The sequence below is a fragment of the Amblyomma americanum genome, chromosome 1, assembly GCF_052857255.1.
Source record: "Amblyomma americanum isolate KBUSLIRL-KWMA chromosome 1, ASM5285725v1, whole genome shotgun sequence".
NCBI lineage: Eukaryota > Metazoa > Arthropoda > Arachnida > Ixodida > Ixodidae > Amblyomma > Amblyomma americanum.
Genome location: NC_135497.1, coordinates 186094652 through 186114564, shown reverse-complemented (window position 1 = coordinate 186114564; position 19913 = coordinate 186094652). Strand labels below are relative to the sequence as shown.

General features: G+C 46.5%; 1 protein-coding gene across 1 annotated transcript; it reads right to left on the bottom strand.

Moving 5' to 3' along the window:
* Positions 1 to 4555: 4555 nt before the first annotated feature.
* LOC144094090 (tubulin beta-4 chain-like) lies at positions 4556 to 18238 on the bottom strand. The gene is made up of 7 exons (XM_077627990.1): positions 18126 to 18238; positions 17268 to 17376; positions 15725 to 15835; positions 7222 to 7466; positions 6873 to 7072; positions 4935 to 5371; positions 4556 to 4785 (listed from the first exon to the last, which is right to left on the bottom strand). Exons 1-7 carry the CDS (start codon positions 18180 to 18182, stop codon positions 4613 to 4615), a joined length of 1332 nt encoding a protein of 443 aa, XP_077484116.1. The 5' UTR covers positions 18183 to 18238; the 3' UTR covers positions 4556 to 4612.
* Between the last annotated feature and the right edge of the window lie 1675 nt (positions 18239 to 19913).

The following is a 19913-nucleotide window of genomic DNA, read 5'->3' as shown; positions in this document are numbered from 1 at the left end:
GGCCTCTTGCCGTTCCTTGGTCCGGGTTGCGTTCTGCTTTCGGTGCGTTAGGTATGCACACTGCCCGCGGACAATTGTCTGATGTTGGTGAACGTAGCACGGCGACAGGCCGTGCGTATGCCTAATCCACTTACAGCCGCTTGCTCTGACCTCCAGCATCACAGGTGCTGATAACAGGATTAGACATGCGCATCACATTTCACTGTGCGACGTTCACCAACATGGCAGCCAAGGATCCGGGGTCCGCCGTCAGAAGAAAGGATATCGGAATTTCTGCTGGAACCCCTGGTGCGCAGATAACCGGGGCCAATGTAACCTGTCCAATCCCCCACCGTGGGTACGTACCATTCAACCAGAGGACAAAATCATCATCATTATCATCATCATCAACCGGGGCCAGGCCAGATACGGGCCAGGCGCGATCATTACGAACAGAAAGTAGAACGCCACGCGAAGCCTGTTTCGCGACACAAAAACTGGTCTCCAGATTTTATTTTTTGTAATTGTCGACTTTAACGTCTCGAACCGACACATGGGGTGTGAGGAACACCGTAGTGGAGGGCTGCAGAATAATTTAGCCCAAATGGGGATCTTTAACATGCGCCACTTGTCGCTGCCGCACACGGGTATTTTTGTATTACGCCTCCATCGAAATATGGCCGCCATGGCAGAAATCGAACTGGCGACCTTGGTATCAGCAGACGACCGCCAAAGGCACTGCGGCGTCTACGATATGGGGTTCATTGTGTAAACAGACCTTAACATAACGTAAGAGGAACAAAATTGGAGCCTTCCTCAATAGCCATGGATATCCGCATACCTAGTGTACAAAATTAAGCGAAAAATGGTTGCATTTGCGCCTTCCCCGTGCTGTGCATCAAAACAGGTGTTTAAAATAACTTCCTGTGAATTAAACATCAGGCCCCAGAAGCAAAACAGACAATTCCTTACCAGCATTTGTAAGGGTGGCAAGCTGAGTGCGATTTGGTACGGGCCTCCTTACGCTCGAAATTGTTCATTAACTGGATTAATTATGCTGAGGATTTTTTTTTGTGAGAACATGACTGTGACCCCTATCTCGCGAAATTCAGTGCATACAATTTTAACAGCTTTTCAGAGTATGTTGCACAGCTTGCGCGTTGCTTCTCGCGTTTAGGCTTCCAAGATGCCCGCAGCATCTAGCAGGCGTTTCCATTACGCTCGTCCAACCAGGATCAGTTGTAACGATACTCACGCATTGTAAAAACGAAGTGAGTACACAAAAATAGACGCGACTACAGTGAGGAGAGCAATGGATTTGTCGTGATGTCTTCCCTTCTGCCGTAACATGGGCTTACATTTTGCGCTGGTATATTTACAAATGCGACACCTACCCCAAACCCGATCTGCGCTGAATAATAATAATAATTGGTTTCTTGGGGGAAAGAAAATGGCGCAGTATCTGTCTCATATATCGTTGGACACCTGAACCGCGCCGTAAGGGAAGGAATAAAGGAGGGAGTGAAAGAAGAAATGAATAGGTGCCGTAGTGGAGGGCTCCGGAATAATTTCGACCACCTGGGGTTCTTTAACGTGCACTGACATCGCACAGCACACGAGCGCCTTAGCGTTTTTCCTCCATAAAAACGCAGCCGCCGCGGTCGGGTTCGAACCCGGGAACTCCGGATCAGTAGTCGAGCGCCCTAACCACTGAGTCACCGCGGCGGACATCTGCACTGAAGGAGTAGGTGATTTGTGGTCAACCGTCTTTGGTTGTCGTTGGTCTCGCAAGGTTAATGACACTCCCATAAAGAGGGATCAGCTCAAAATCCGGCGAAGGCCAAGAAGTGCGTAAAAAGTGTGCCTTATATTATTTAAAGGAAATCTGAGTTTTTAGAGATGAACACATCGCGGAACGTCGCAAACCTCGTCTTCGTCATCTTTAAGTGAATCATGAGCTTGCCGTTAAAAAAACTAAACACTGATCGAACTGTTCGTTTATGTGGTTAAATGTAAGTAAATAAATGTTAGCGGACTCATTCATTCGTTGTGCTTACCGAAATGAAGCTTTAGAATTTGCATACGCTCGGAGTGCCTTGTGCTTGTCAGTAAATGGAACGAGGAAAACGCTACGGACGAGGATGATGAGCGCAGTGTAGGTCGCAATTTCTAATCTGTAGCATATTTCCTTGCCATGAGATGCCTAGCATTTCCTGATACTGAGAAAGAATTTGATATATATATATATATATATATGTATATAGCAAGCGGCTCTTTTAGGGGGAAGGGCAGAAATTATGTAACATATACTATTGTTTCTGGTATAAGTCTGCGAGTTATACATGCTAAAAAATTCATATTTTGCGCTTTGCGGACCATCTGTATACATGCACTGCACAGCATTTTTCTTTTTCAGCATCGCTGAATGTGGCACAAAGTTCGCGACGGTTACTCTATTGCCACGTTTTGTGATACTTGAACTGCGCCAAATATAATTTTATGTGCTGTTCGCACGCCTGATTCTGATAGTGTATGTAACGAGTGCGGAAAGTGTAGTATTTTTTTTCTCTTCAGCCGTCTCCAGACTCATACATTCCAGAACCCAGGTATGTGTAGTCTTTATTATCCGTCACAATATTAAAATGTGTGGAAGCTATGTCACCACAACGCGGATCTCAAAAATATATATTGGAAATGCCCTTTTGCCCCCCTGGAGGGAAAAAAATTCTGTCGCTTGACCAATGGGAGGCTCTCCTATTCAGCACCGATCTGATGATTCAGACAAAGGTCGTACAACTGGCCGAAGACGCCGCCACAAGCCAGGACATTCTGGCTGTGGTTTAGGCGAGGGGCCTAAAGCCTCTCAAACTGTTGGAAATAAAAGTTTTACATTCCATATGCAGCCAAAATTGTGCGTTGCGGACTATACACTGCGTGCGGACTGTATACCGGATATTACGGTAAGGCGATAAAAATGCAACGGTTTCCACTCCAGTAGTGCACGAGTTGTCGCCGAATTTCGCGTTACACTGCCGCGACCTGGCTGCTATTTGACCACGAAAATCCTCGCAGTCGCCGACGGAAACAGATGGCACAGATCCTTGACAGTAACCTCGACTCGCCGACAATCAGTCGTAATTACACCAGCGGTAGCCCCATCGAGAAGGCTTCCCAAATATTCCGCCATGGGGGTACCAGCTGAGAACCACTTACATTAAAATGGGCTCTACACACCGGGAATCAAATCACGAACGCCACAGCTCGCGGTCATAAAACCAAACGGTAGCCGACGAAGTGGGAACCTATCCTGTAATGCAAACGTACTACGGAGACATACTTGAGCCCCTCAGGGACATCAGGAAGCGCTTTCCTACCTGCCATGCAAAACTTGGAAGGATCACTTAAGCTCCGCCCTAAGGGTATAACGCGGTAGCGAAGTCGGTTAATTACCATATATGCAAACGGTCGTTCTGTACTTTGCATCCAAAAATACCTGGGCATTCAATACCTGGGCAATCAAGAGCTTGCGATTTTTCACTCACGACACCGAAAACACGAACATCGGCTCTGGATTTTCGGGTGAACGGGGCCTTTACCGCTATCGCGTTAAGAGCTGGTGATGCTGACGCTAAACTGCTATAGAAACAAAGAGCTGTTTACCCCAGGCCCTCGCCGGAAATATCGCTCCCGCCTCCAACCATAGGGCTTTCAGATCACGAAAGCTCGCGTGGTTTCCAAAGCACCTACCCTCCGTTTCTGTGGACACCACGCTAAGGGATTCTGAATCAATAGCGCAGAATTCAACACGGACAATGTTCGTTGAGTATTAAGGGTTGAGGGCTCCTCACAGTGGCGAATCGCCAAAGCCTTTGACGACGAACCTTTTTGCGCTGCGTCCCGGGTTAGGGCTATGCCGCTCACAGAAGGACGAGATATGGGCCTTGTGGTTAGATCGCTACAGGTTCAGCAGCCCCGAGGAGCTAGACTATCGCTGAACAATGAATTGGTCAAGCAGCCTCAAATGCTACTTGATGTGATGTGGGCGTCTTCTCAACGTGTTTTCCTTGCCTCAAGTAGAAGAGTCTCTCAAGGAAAGTGATTCGATCGTCCTAGTATTGACGAAGATCCCGTCACTGAAATTTTTGTTAAAAATCGTAAAAATATGAGACAAAAGATGGCTAGATAATATGCCAAATAACCTCAGTCAAGTAACACTGAGAATAAGCAAAATGTATTCTCCGTAGCGATGTTCTAAAAACCGGCTCTTGTCATATCAGTTTCGACAGCACAGAGAATTTGCCACATCATCAGACAGGAAGTATCCGAGACCAATAATAGCTCATCAAAACTAGTTTTCCTTGATCACCTTGCGTTCGCTCTAAAAGCGGTTCGATGAGAAGATTTTAACAGATTTTAGAGTTTCGTCAAAATGCCGAAAACGGCGGTCACACTGCTATTTACAGATGTGCGCACATTGCAATACAGTAAGGTTTAGCTGCTTTTCGTGACCATCCTTGTGACGCAGTCCGGGCCTACGACATACTAAAGTGCACAAGCACCTGGCTCAAAAAAAGGATCCACGACAAACAAACACTTTATTGTAAACCGAAAGAAAAAAAGCACTGCACACAAACTAGGCCTCTGCCTGGGTCTCCTCGAATTCCCCCTCGTCCTCATCTGAGGCCTCCTGGTACTGTTGGTATTCTGACACCAGTTCGTTCAAGTTGGACTCTGCCTCGGTGAACTCAAACTCGTCCATGCCCTCTCCGGTGTACCAGTGCAGAAAGGCCTTGCGGCGGAACATAGCTGCAAAAAAATAATATATCAAGCAGGTGGGGTCACACTCCTAGAACTGTCCCCGAAAATGCGCTGTTCCAGAAAAACGACAGCAATGGGTACCTGCAATGAAAGCATGTGCTTTTAAGAAGCACTTTCAAATCAAACACGATGGTCACCTGTAAACTGCTCGGAGATCCGCCTGAAAAGCTCTTGAATGGCTGTGCTGTTCCCAATGAAAGTAGCAGACATCTTCAGACCTCGAGGCGGTATGTCACAGACAGCTGTCTTTACGTTGTCCGGGATCCATTCAACGAAGTGACTCGACTGCTTGTTCTGGATGTTGAGCATCTGGTCATCGACTTCCCGCATGCTCATTCGGCCTCTGAAGACTGCAGCAACTGTCAGGTAACGACCGTGGCGGGGGTCGCAAGCAGCCATCATGTTTTTGGCATCGAACATTTGTTGCGTCAGCTCCGGCACAGTCAGAGCCCGGTACTGCTGGCAGCCGCGGGACGTGAGTGGAGCAAAGCCAGTCATGAAGAAGTGGAGGCGAGGGAAGGGCACCATGTTAACGGCCAGCTTGCGAAGATCAGCATTCAGCTGCCCAGGAAATCTGTGAGGAATGGGACGGTGCTTGATTAGAAGCCCGCTTAATTCACAAGGGGAGAGAGAATTTACAGAGGTATGTTGGGCGCTCTTGTTTGGGAGCAGTGAGAACAAGATTGTGGTAAGATTATGGAGCAGCTACAATGGTCAGTGGAGGCATCTTGTAGAATGTCGCGATTGTTGCCGCTGTTCATTCAAAGCTTTTGAATATCGGGTCATCAAATTTGAAATTCAGTTCTCTTCACGCCAGTGCAGACAACGAAGCCCAATGAAAGAACGAACTCATGGAAATTTCAGAAGTGACATAGTTTACACTTTGCCAGTCTGTTCTAGAGAACATTGAAACTGCATGCCTGTTATTTGCCTCAGCCAAATTACAACGGCGGCGAAACAAACCAGCTCCAGTAAGATAACAAGATTTCTTCTGTTGCTGTTTCGATTCATTGGCAAAGTCACAAAAAATAAAAATGGATTCTTCACATGGTCACTGCTTCGTATCCAAATCCGAATGTTATACAAATTACTACATTAGGAGAACATCGATGGGTATTAACTTCACCGGTCTGCCGGTTGTCGTGGCACTTTAAAATTATGTGATCGTTCTCCAGGCCCTAAAACACCATCCCCCAACAATGGCAACAAGTATTCCATACTGACTGCTCAGCAGGCTTATGTGGTACTCTGCTCCCTACTTCCTCAGAAAGTGCCACTATTTATCGAAGAAAAACTTCCATACCAAAACGTGGGAATTTGTATTCCCTTTTCCCGCAGAGAAAACGGGGATAACTGATTTCACTGTACGTGAGGCTTTATATGGAGGTCCTGTACGCTAGGATTAAGGAGCTGAACGAGATAAATGTGCGCTTTATAAAGGAGAAACATTTCAAAAAGCATTCTCCACTGACACACACCTAAATTATTTCCAAGAGATTTGAGATGTTTGCTTTTTGAACAGAGTAGTTTTTCATCATTTACAGCGCGAGGCCTTAATTTACCTTTTCGCCTCATGAGTTTCTGAGGTACAGTGGTTAAACACGGACATTTTATTCCCAATGTGTGCAATCGCATGCCGTAGATTAGGAGCCGCTCCATTATTCACGACGGCAGCCGCCTTCTCGTTATGGCTGCCGTTGCCAAATTCACTTTCCTTGAAGTGCTTTTCAAAGCTTCCTTGAGCAGCTGCTTGGCTGGCTATAGCAGGTGCGGTGTTTGTTAGTTTTTGTGCGGACGGTGAGGGTGCTTTTATTTGCTTTCTTGCTCGTCATTGTATTTTCTGAAAATATTGCCACCATATGCAGTTTATACATTTAGATTAGCTGTAGTGTATTACTCTAAACATTTTGTAAAAGACCTTGGCGACCGCAATCTTTGCAGTGGTTGTTCCATAATGAACCGATCACTATCATCGGAACTAACAATTCGGCGGATGGTGTCGACCACTTTGGGCTCTTTATGAACATGCATGAGGCGCTCAAGTGACCCCTTGAATGAAGCTGCGAAATACTTACCTCAGGCATGTGGTCACACCCGACATCGTTGCAGAAACCAAGTGGTTAAGGTCTCCGTAGGTGGGAGTCGTGAGCTTAAGCGTCCGGAAGCAGATGTCGTAGAGTGCTTCGTTGTCGATGCAGTAGGTCTCGTCGGTGTTCTCCACAAGCTGATGCACTGACAAAGTAGCATTGTAGGGCTCGACGACAGTGTCCGAAACCTAGAGGTAGCCGCAGGAAGAGAATGAGAACTTTGTGCATAACGACTAATCAAAATTCAAGGAAGACGCCTTATTAAGCAAGGCCAAAATGTCATGATTGATTTGCTTCAAAGATGCTGAAATTGGGTCATGCAGATAATGTCACACACCTTTGGCGAGGGCACTACACTGTAGGTGTTCATGATGCGATCGGGGTACTCTTCACGGATCTTCGAGATGAGCAGTGTGCCCATGCCAGATCCAGTACCACCGCCCAGGGAGTGGGTCAGCTGGAATCCCTGCAGACAGTCACAGGATTCCGCTTCCTTGCGCACAACGTCGAGCACCGAGTCCACCAGTTCAGCACCCTCGGTGTAGTGGCCCTTGGCCCAATTGTTGCCAGCGCCACTCTGACCTGAAGGGGCGGGTTGTGAAAGGCGTATACTTGCACAAACTGTATCCAGAAGAAAACCAGTACTGGAATATGCAATAAAGGAAAGCCACTCAGAGACAGAGATCTCCACCGAGGCACTCCTTGTAAAAATAGAGGGTGATGGCTGCGTTGTGAGTAGACGCACGACCTGGACAACATTATCATTCGTCATCATTTGCAAAACGCGGCACCTACAAAGCCATAACCTTCATCGCCTTCTCGGAGTGGCGGAGATCTCGGAAGGTTATTTTGAAATAAGAGATGCTTTTCGGGATTTGATAAAAGAAATTAATGTTGTCGCACGAAGGGGTAGCATATCTGTAGGGGACCACGAGATTCCGATTCGCATCTGTCTAGGGTCAGATTTGAAATTTTTGCTTGTTGTTCATTGTCTGCAGTCTGCTGCATCACACTATCCTTGTCCATTTTGTCGAGCAAACCCACTGACAAGGTGCTCAGTTCTGACAAGTAACAGGAGCTTTAATGAGCCTCCTTTGATCCGCACTCTTGAGAACATGAAAGCTGATTGCTGCGCAGAGGCGAACGGGATGGAAAACGTGCCATTGTTTAACTTCGACTCTGATTTAATAATTCCTGATGTATTGCACATGAAGTTAAGAATAGTTAACCGCCTTGTAGATGGATTGCTTTCAGAAGCAGAAGACAGAGATTACCGTGAAAAAGTCCGCAACCCACGTTGTATGACCATGCACGTTCAGGACATCGTTGACGCCATAAATAACTGTGGGATTAAATTTCACGTCTGGGAAACGAATGAAGGAAACAAGAGAAAAACATTCACGTCGGTATCGGGGGGCGATTGTGAGCGCCTGCTAAAGGCTTTGCCTGAAAAACTGGCCGGGAAATTGCACCCTCAGACAGAGGAAAAAACTTTGCTCCTTTGGAAGCTTATGCGGAAAATTTTTTACCTCCTGGAAAATGATGTTGAAGGTCGCAGCATAGAAAGAGAAACCTCAGAATTCTTTCACACGTTCTTAGAATTAGGAGCCCAAGGTTGCAAAGCCTATGGTGGCGATAGAGTTACGCCGTACATTCATATTCTCGCGCACCACGCTTCCGCAAAGCAAGAAAGGTTCAAGTGCCTTGGTCGAATTTCAAGGCGCAGGGTTAGAGGAAAAAAACGACGTGCTAAAGCATCTACACCATGGGAAGTCTAACATGTGGAATGCAGCCGCTGACGCTCTCAAGCTGGCGAAAAGGCTTGAAGTGAGTGAGAATATCAGACTAAGCCGTGCATATAAAAAGCGGGACCAAGAGTATTGGTTTGAGGGACTTATTCAAGAGACACGGGCGAAGAGGCTACGCTGTGCAGATGAAAAAGTGAGCGAAGGAAACTGCATGTCTACAAAATGTGGACGACATGGATGCAGGAGAATTGCGCACGGAGCTTCGGAGTCAAATCAATAGAAAAACTTCGCAACCTTGTAAGGAAAGAAAGAGAAAAGCAATGATTGTAGCCATAGGAGGAGATAACAGTTATGTGGTGAGATGTGCCTTTTAATTTTGCTTGTTTCCTCTTATATTTATAGTGCTGTGTTGTACCTCTAGTTTAGAAAGTGAATCACTGCTTGAAGATGAAGAGTACTGTTCCTGATGCCTTATGTAACCTGCTTCTAAAGGAGTGTTCGGTGTGTACTAAAAATAGTGTATTTGTATTATGTGACTGTTTAACTGCCTTATATGCCTTGAGCAATTTTTGGTGCAATATAAATGTGATATGTGTGTTTTGTAAGTATTGCAGTTGTCACTTATAAAATGATATTTTGGCTTGTCTTTTGCGTAAGAAAATTCTTTTCTGTAAACAAACCATGGATAACCGATTTATAACGCAATCAGTACAGCTATAAAAATACTTGGGGGGGGTGCTTTGAAAATGAACATGCACACACGCCTTTGAGTTCTGCGGGGCAGCAGGAAAAAAATTTGCAGCGAATTTAAGAAAACTGATTGGTCGTATCGGGCGTAGATCATATGATACTGGCATCAAGTGAACAATGCGCACAAACAGGCTCGAGAAAAGTGACGACTGCAATACTACGCACATTCAATGCCATCATTTATGTTCATTTGTATGTCCTTCTTTGCTGACTCATTTTGTTTGGCAACCGATTAAAAGTTTGCCTTGTTCTTTATTCTTTTCGCAAAGTATTGCTTCTTTTGTATGCCATGTTGCTGTGAAGTGTGTTTAGTTATATTCATATTCGTTACGTTTGGAGTGCATCGTTCTGGTTGTACATGTAACATGAACACAAGGTAATGACGCTATGTGATTCTGACTGTACACATTTTGTTTCCAAATGTTGTATAAAAAGTGTATAATAAAATATTTTATGTCGGAACTATAGCCCTTGTCCTTGCCTTTTTGCGGGGAAGTTATAACCCCTTCCGCACCAGCTATCAGATAGTGTGGCAAGTGCAAGTTTATTGACAGCGACGCCATGAAAATAACCTATTACATTTGCTCGATTTACTCCCCAAAGGTGCATAGGAGAAAAGAAATATAACCTCCAGTGCTTCGAATATTACTGTAAACGTAACAGATCACTTCCCATGAGTGTTATCGTTGCGAAGGCTTCCCCTTCATTCATGGTAATTTGCTGACATTGTGCTTTCCGCTACGTGCTATAATGACATCCCCGCCTGCTATAATGACATCCCCGCCTATTTGATAGTCTCATTAACTTTGTAACATAGAATGCAATTCGTGACTTATTTTATTGGTATCCATTCCTTTTTACCGTCTGGTTATTTTTGTTGCGCTCTACCTCTCTATTACAATTGTATTTGGTTTGATTTACCAAACGCTGCTGCTTCCAAAGTAAGCGAAAGTATTGTTCAGTGCAGTATAATTAGTTTTTCACCTGACCACAGAAATCAAAGCTGCTGCAGGCAGAGTAACCTGGGAACTGGGAAAAGCTACAATGAAATTATACAAATTAGTTCCTTACAGGCTATGAGGGACAGCGCACTGGAGCGCTTCGAACTAATTCGACCCCCCGGGGGTAAACAGCCGGAGCGTTGTTGCATTTCGCGTACGCTGAAAGGTGGGCATAGCGGCTGGGTCCTGAGCCGGCCTTACATCACCCGGCACCCTGTGCAAGACTTTGCCGCCCCCCCCCCACCCGTTCCCTCTCTCTTCGAATGTATTTGTGGGGGTGGTTCTCTTGATTTTCATTGGCCGTCCTAACGGGGGGCACTTCTAGTTTTCATTCTTTTAACAGTCTCAATGTAGTATTGGTACTGGCGTGGGCAGGACACTTAGTTGTTTTTTATTTTTCTTCCCCCTCTAATTTATACCCCTTGACATCCTTTGATCTTGCGATTGGCGGTCAATTTTTTAGACGTTTTCATAGCATTTTGAAGAAGATGAATCTTAAAAGCATGCTGCTTGCGATAACGCAACTCATCTATTATACTGGTGAAAAAGAAAAATTTATTGCTTAAAATGATTACAGCCCAGCCTCAAAGGACAGATGCAAACGTTCTTGAAAGGAGGCTGTCAAGACAGTCGCTTCAGACGATTGATATGACATCGCGACTAACCCTTTTAATCCGTGTTTAACCCTCTTGCACATGGCGGCAACTTGCGATGTCACTCTGGGAGGTGCGGGAGAATTAAATGCGATATCATGACAATCGGCCGACGAAGCAGCGTAGCAGCGACTGGCAGCGTAGCGGCTGGCAGCGTTGCAAATTGCGACAGCCACAATATTTACCATTTATATATACCGTTATGAAATGCTTCCTTGATGACGTCCATGTAAAAGCGCTTTCTCGTAGCCCAGAAGTGGACACAATTAAATTCACCAATTTGTTTGCAAAATGGAAAAAAGTTGGCGGTATCTTGCGGTATCTTTAAAAGCGAAGTTTCGTACCACAAAAGCGAAGCCTCACTTTTTCAATTGTGTTACACAGGATGGATCCCGGCAATACATCATGCATGCATATTACAGAAGTCAGAATGAAAGAACAGCAAAAAAGTCGCCAATAGCTGCAGCAATAAAAGTATGAATAGTGATCATGCGTGAAATTTTTCATTCATACATTCATACTAATATATTTTCTACAGAAACGAGCACATTTATTAAAATTAGTTGACCAAAACAAAAGGTTCTGAACCCAGGCTAGAACTCTAAGTGCAAACTCGAGTCACCATATTCGGACAACGCTAGAGTCACTAATTTGAAAGCATTACAGGTGAACGTGACAGTAACAACCTGAACTTCTATATAGACGCTATTTGCTTCTAGACTCCATATTCTGTGTTCTGGCCGACAACAGCTGAACAGCTTCAGAATGTTTCTGAGTAAAGCTATATCAAATTTTCTTAAATAAGTATTGAAAGAATAAACGTAAACATTTATATCCGCGAATACTTTTTGATGTCGGCCGTTTGAATGCCGCTACGCTCTTTAAAAGTAACAAGAATAGCTACAATTCAGGCGAGCTAGCTCTCATACCCTAATATATCATGATCACACGCCCCAATAAACTTTTTAAATAATAGCAAAGGGCTGAAAATTTGCAAAGTTGCTCCATGACAAGCATATATGAACAGCCGCGAATATTTTATGTAGCTGCGTTAAAGCATGGTCATCGTAACAACCTTCTTTATTTAAAGCTCCGGTCGAGACACTGGGTTCGAGCTCTGACATGTGTTCTTGTCTGCAAGGCAAAAGTCACCCGATAAAAAGATAAGCGTCGGAATGTACGCAACTTCAGCAGTATTTCTGTAGCGTAGCTCGGTGCCGGGCGCCATCTTTCATATTTTAGGCAATATCACGTTTCAATTATAAGGCCTCAGGAAGCTTCTTGATCAAAGCTATGCCAGATCGTTGCACACCATTTTAAACACCATATATTTGGGTACCTAAAACCGGGAAGCATTTTCGATATCTATTCGTGTTACGGTGCTATACAGTTTCAAAGTCTGTAAAAATGCCAAAACTTTGGCCCCCTTCGTAGGCAGCATCGCATAATATTCAAACGCGCTGGGAAGCTCGTGTATTAATAGCACAGGACAGAAACTTCGGCACATTCCTCAGCTAAGTGTATATTACACAAATCCCCGAAGCATTTCTGTAGGTGATTTTGTTCACGTTTTACGATTTTTTTTTGTACCTCTTCCCATTCAGTTACGCTCCCTGTCGCCGCCACTGCCGGTAGATGGCACAAGTAGTAGATGTCACAGAAAGCTGGGCATGAAAGAAAGCCATGCTCTGGGCGGAAAAAACAATACTTATGCTGCATGGTGGAGGTAGCGAGAAGAGAGATAAACAACGCTCAACAGAGTTGGAGTTAACAGCTTGCGGAAGTTCCCGATAATGCGACGGGTGAAAGAAGTTCAAAATATATGTTCACGTCTGCAAACGATTCAACAAGTCATGGCTCGCATTGTACTCGGCTACAGAACACAATCTACGGGACACAAGCGAGTCCCTACGTAAAGCGGGTGACAAATGACATGAACACAGGGGAGGGAGAACCGCCAGCTGTGCTCATATCCTGTGTTATATCTGTCTGCAATATTTTGTTTTATGCCGGATTGTCCCCGCAGACGGCCGCCTCCCTTCCTTGTGTAATGCGCTACCTATGCGTTTTTCTGAGTGATGTGGTGTTGTGTCAAAGGCGGATGGAATTGTTTGTAGCGAGAGCTACGCTAGGCTATAGCCAGCGGCCCATTTCGGGTAAGCGTGTCTAGTCACTACTGCGCATGAGCCACTAGTTGCACCGAGCCATAGGTATTCCGCCGCTACGTAGCGCCACACCTTTCCTTAAATTCGATTCTCAAGTTTTCTTTTTTCTTGTTTCCATCCCGTATTTATCCATTCGATCTAGTGTCCACCGAGACATATGAGACAGTTGCTGCTCCATTTCCGTTCCTCAAAACAAAAAACAAATGAGCCGCCGGCGCTCATTTGGTGCATTGGTGTTGTTGACAACGTCGAAGCCGCTCATTTTTACGAAAGGAAAGGCGCACAACTGGCTCCCTGGGTCATTGGACACCTCACTTTCGCTTTCATGTAACGTGGCGTTGGCATGCAACTGCAAAAAATTAATGTGGAGTAGCTCAGTTAATCTAGGGTATACAAAGCGAAAGGTGTCGGCGTTCACAGTGTTCTTGGCGTTGACAATGTTCTAGACGATGATGGAGTTGTATAAAGGAAGGGCGCATAACTGACTGCCTGGATATGCGGACGCCTCATTCGTGATTTGATGCACGTGGCAGTGGTGGGAGAGAGATGTGGCCTGAATGCAATAGCGCTGACAGCGTTGTGGCTGACATGCGGCACTGCAGCAATAGCTAGGCCGCTGCGTTCGTTTACTGATCAAGATCTCGCGATCAACCATTAACTGCGTGCCACCTCCCAGGGTGGCAGGGAGGGCGCGCTGCCTATCCAGTGTGGGGAACGCAATCAAAGCAGTCTTTTGCAGTTGGATACCAGCGCCACGTGCATGGAAGCGAGATTTAGGTCTCCGCTGACACACGGAGCCGGTTGTGCGCCGCGGTGGCTCAGCGGTTAGGGCGCTCGGCTACTGATCCGGAGTTCCCGGGTTCGAACCCGACCGCGGCGGCTGCATTTTTATGGTGGATAAACGCTAAGGCGCCCGCGTCTTGTGCCATGTCAGTGCACGTGAAAGATCCCCCAGCGGTCGAAATTATTCCGGAGCCCTCCACTACGGCACCTCTTTCTTCTTTCACTCCCTCGTTTATCCCTTCCCTTACGACTCGGTTCAGGTGTCCAACGATATACGGGACAGATACTGCGCAATTTCCTTTCCCCAAAAACCAATTATTACGTTTATTATTACGTCTTTCCTTTCGTGAAAATGAACGGCCTTTTCAAAGTTGCCAACGCCAATGAACTATGAACACCGTCGGCTGACTAGTTTTGTTTGGTTTTTGAGGAAAGGAAATGACACAGTAACCGTCTCACATATCTCGGTGGACACCCGAGCCGCGCCGTAATGGAAGCGATAAAGAAGGGAGGGAAAGAAAAAAGAGAAAGCTGACAATTGAAAGTTGGATTTTGAGGAAAGGCGTGGCGCTGCGCAGCGGCGGACACCTGTGGCTCGATGCTACTATTGGCTCATGCTCAGTAGTGACTAGGGAGCGAGAAAGAGAGAATTATGCGCGGTGAGCCGCGCGTTTTGACGTTATGTGCATCCTCGGAGCACCGCCACGGCGATATCGCAAGTTTGCGGCCAGAAAAGCCTTCACTTTAAAACCCCATTTGATTGCCTTCCGCACTTTTGATATGCAGCACGTTCACCGTGCCTCTGTGGCTCGTTGCAGTTGATGATCGCGAGAGGTTGATCACCCAATGAACGCTGCGGCCTATTACTGCAGTGCCGCGTGTCTACAACGAAGTTATCAGTGCTAATGTATGCAGAGACCCGCCGCGATGACTCAGTGGTTAGGGCGCTCAGCTACTGCTCCGGAGTTCCCGGGTTCGAACACGACCGTGGCGGCTGCGTTTTTACTGAGGCAAAACGCTAAGGCGCCCGTAGGCTGTGCGATTTCAGTGCACGTTAAAGATCCCCAGGTGGTCGAAATTATTCCGGAGCCCTCCACTACGGCACCTCTTTCTTCCTTTCTTAACTCCCACCCTTATCCCTTCCCTTACAGCGCGGTTCAGGTGTCCAACGATATATTAGACAGATACTGCGCCATTTCCTTTCCCCAAAAACCAATTAATATTAATGTATGCAGCCCACATGTCTTCACCATCGTCACGTACCTCGAAGGGCGAGTGAAACGTCCACTGACCCGGGGAGCCAGTTTACGCACTACCTTAAGCGTCTAGAATGGTGTCCACGTTAATGAACACATTGAACGCCGACAGCTTTTGCCTTGTATATCATCGATTCCAATTCATTTTATTTTCGAAATGGCCCATGTGTTTCTTCTCTCGTAATATGCTCTTTTCACGGCGCACTACATTCTTGATGAACCACCAAGCTTGCGTCTCAATCTTGGCGGCCTAGGTTTCGCAAGGAACTGATGAGAATGTCCATAGATCAAACTCGAAGTACTTGATTGCGTGGCTGTATTAAACTGACTGTTACTCGGACTGGATTATACTGAGCGAGGATTCGCTGTGCGTACAGGGATGTGGGTACAAATTAAGCCAGTTGTACGCTTTAAAGTTTAGTCTATACTGTGCGCTCTTGTGGATGTGTTTATGTAGTAGGTTTTAAGCCGAGAAGCCCCTTACCGAACACAAAGTTATCCGGCCGGAAGAGTGGTCCAAACGGTCCCGAGCGGACGGCGTCCATGGTTCCCGGCTCCAAGTCAACCAGGATGGCCCGAGGCACGTATTTACCTCCTCAAACAAAAAACAAATATCACTTAGCGGCAACAAAGATACCGTGCAGTTAGTTCAAGTACCTGCGTCACAACAAAGCCAGTTAAAGAAATGAAAATGGAGCGCGCCAACTGTAGGTGTCATAGCAAATAAAAGCGGCACTACTAGGTTCTTGCGCCACCTCCCGGCCTTTAAACAGCAGATCCAGTTATATTTAATAATAAAATATTTAAATATCTTACAGCAGAAAAACAGAAGGTGAAATGATAGATAAATTGAGATGGATCAAAATGATGTCACTACATTAACGTCCTGTTGCGACTCCGGTTTCGAATCTGTTTCGTATTACTAAACTTACGGTGTCCTATATGGGATTAACATTCCGAATACTGTACATGGGTTGTCATCAACGCAGTAGTGCCGGCCTCTGGATAAATTTGTACCACCTCGGGTTACTTTACGCGCAATAAGATCGCAGAACACACGGCTCTTTATGATCTCGCCTCCATAGAAATGCGTCCGCCAAATCATGGATGTCATGAGCGAGCCCCTTCCAAATGAAGCACAGCGGCGGTATTAGCCAACATAGAATTAAAAACTCCTTACAAACTCACTGTAGCAAAAGGAAACGTAGTAGAGGGGAGACGGACTATGTCCTCGTCAAACCTGACGAGGGAATTCAGAACCCGGGTTCGAACCCGACCGCGGCGGCTGCGTTTTTATGGAGGAAAAACGCTAAGGCGCCCGTGTGCTTTGCGATGTCAGAGCACGTTAAAGATCCCCAGGTGGTCGAAATTATTCTGGAGCACTCCACTACGGCACCTCTCTCTTCCTTTCTTCTTTCACTCCCACCTTTATGCCTTCCCTTGCGGCGCGGTTCAAGTGTCCGCCGATATATGAGACCGACACTGCGCCATTTCCTTCCCCCAATACCAATTATTATTATTATTATTATTATTATTATTATTAAAAACTCATTCGCGTTGTGAACATTCATTGCCTATGAAAAAAATGCTTTGGTCAAGAACCTTCAAGCTAATCCCTGCGGTACTTGTGGCAATGCAACCTGAAAAGCTGCTATGGCCTAACATAACATGCCGCAAGGAGAAGAGGTCACTAGACGTTGCACTTTGACCTAACTAGATTTGCGCGATCGGTTGTAGAATTTAAAGCTTGAAGAGCAAAGGCCTGCCGTTGAAGAAGCTCCATTGACAGGCCAGATATAAGCTTAACAGCACAAACAGCGCTATTAAGGCAGGACCGAGAATAAGAGACAACCATACACACAGCGTTCGGTTTTGTGTTTCGCGTGCTGCTTCTGTTGAAGTCATGTGCCAAACGGCCCGGCAAATTTCCGTAATGATTAGCAGTGCGAAACAGCCGCAAAGCAAGATCAACTCGACGGGGAAGCTTCAAAGTGAAATTATCAACCGGAATACAGCCAGACGCGTACCGGAGGCCTCATTGTAGTAGACATTGATGCGCTCCAACTGGAGGTCCGAATCGCCATGGTACGCCCCGCTTGGATCGATGCCATGCTCATCGGAAATCACCTCCCAAAACTGCAGACGGGAAAAGAATTCAGTAATGAGAGTGGCGTCACATCGCGCGGTGGCGGCAGTCAAAGCATAGTTAGAGGATGTAATTCACAGCGAAAGCAACATAACTGCTACAGTTACACTTGTCAACTGGATTTTGTAGTCAACTCGTCAACTGCCATCGATTCTCACCTGCCATGTGTCTTGCTGATGGCGGAAACCCGGCAGGGCCTAAGATCACTTGAGGCCTTTGAATTGCATCAAACGCGAAAACTAGGTCGTGCGAAAAAAAATTCCGGCGAAGAATTTTCGCCGATCGCTTTGCGGCAGTCATTTGCCATAAAACTGTTCCATGTCACCTCTCCGCCAAGACCGATTGTCTCGAATTTTTTTACAACCGGGAATAAAGTCTGAGCTATATGCCATAAAACAACAAAAATATCTCAACGCTCTCAAAGCGCGAGCAGTAATTAAAAGGTCAGAGCGAAAGGAGTTGTCAAGAACAGGAGATTCGATGAGCATTAGCTAGGGCTCAACGTTGTCCAACGCAAAGAGGCCACAACTTAGAACGAAAGCGGTACGTCTGGTAAAAGCCGCGACTGCTTCACAGGCAATTGCTTTCGCCCGTATCCTGAAACGAGATTCTAGTACGTGGCGTTTAGGACGCAACGTAATCACCAACGTAAAACGCGCCGCGACCGGCACTGGGAGCGAATGGCAACCGCGATCCCCTGAGCCGTGAAATAACCCACGAGGTGGTAGAGGTGGCTTACCTTCGCCCCAATCTGGTTGCCACACTGGCCTGTCTGGATGTGGACTATCTCGCGCATGTTCGATGCCACTCCGAGACTCAGCTGTCAAGATGCCGACTGCCTGCCCGGGTCAAGGGTCCACGCATTTGTAGCCTTGCGCCGCATCAACGCTCACTTCTTCCTCAACTCTGTTCCTATGTGTACGCGTGTCGACTCAATAGCGCATAAAGTAGTGCCGCAGCCTGTTCCTGCCATAGTAAATGCGTTTCAGAGCTTATATATAAGACCTTCAGTTCACGTACAGGATGCCGTGTAAACGATATGCGCCGTACAACGCGAACTATTTTTCGTATCGCAAAGCTTCCGGCACAACGGGGTTCTCTCAACTGGCTGCAGGGGCAAACTCGGCCTCTTCTACTTTCTTTTCTCTGTGCTTGGAATTGGTTTTGCTCGAAAGAACTAACGTGCATTCTGCAGCATAATTTTTTCACTTTTCTAACCTTTCGATTTGTGCGCGTGCGGTCGGTTCTAAAGTTTGAATGTTACCGACCAATTGGAAAACTTTATTTCATCATCATTAGCAGCAGCAGCAGCCTGACTGTAGCCACAAGAGGTTAGAGACCGGAGTCCAGGGCCTCATTATCTGTTCCAATCGGGCTTGCCTGGTCGATCAGTCTGCGCTGGTCATCCTGGTTTGTGCTCTCGAAACAGTGGCTTCCCATTGGGAGGAAGGGGTTGGGTGTGGGTATGGGAGGTTGGGTTGGGGGTTTGGGTGGGTCATTATCATCATCGCTGTCTTCAGCCCGACTACGCTCACTGCAGGTCAAAGGCTTCTCCCATGGCTCTCCAGTTATTCCTGTCCTTTGCCAGCTGCACCCACCTTATGCCTGCAAACCTCTTAATCTCATCCACCCACCTAACCTTCTGCCAAACGTTGCCAGGTTCAGATTGGGTGGCTATGTGCCAATATATTCCTGGTGAACAGCAAGCTATTAACACAGACAATTTGCGCAGAAATTGTTCATCCGGGCAGTGATTTTACTAGGTATAATGATCAATACTTTTGATGGATCATGGAATTCTTTAGTAAATGTGGATTCACAATACGGGCCTCTTGCCGTTCCTTGGTCCGGGTTGCGTTCTGCTTTCGGTGCGTTAGGTATGCACACTGCCCGCGGACAATTGTCTGATGTTGGTGAACGTAGCACGGCGACAGGCCGTGCGTATGCCTAATCCACTTACAGCCGCTTGCTCTGACCTCCAGCATCACAGGTGCTGATAACAGGATTAGACATGCGCATCACATTTCACTGTGCGACGTTCACCAACATGGCAGCCAAGGATCCGGGGTCCGCCGTCAGAAGAAAGGATATCGGAATTTCTGCTGGAACCCCTGGTGCGCAGATAACCGGGGCCAATGTAACCTGTCCAATCCCCCACCGTGGGTACGTACCATTCAACCAGAGGACAAAATCATCATCATTATCATCATCATCAACCGGGGCCAGGCCAGATACGGGCCAGGCGCGATCATTACGAACAGAAAGTAGAACGCCACGCGAAGCCTGTTTCGCGACACAAAAACTGGTCTCCAGATTTTATTTTTTGTAATTGTCGACTTTAACGTCTCGAACCGACACATGGGGTGTGAGGAACACCGTAGTGGAGGGCTGCAGAATAATTTAGCCCAAATGGGGATCTTTAACATGCGCCACTTGTCGCTGCCGCACACGGGTATTTTTGTATTACGCCTCCATCGAAATATGGCCGCCATGGCAGAAATCGAACTGGCGACCTTGGTATCAGCAG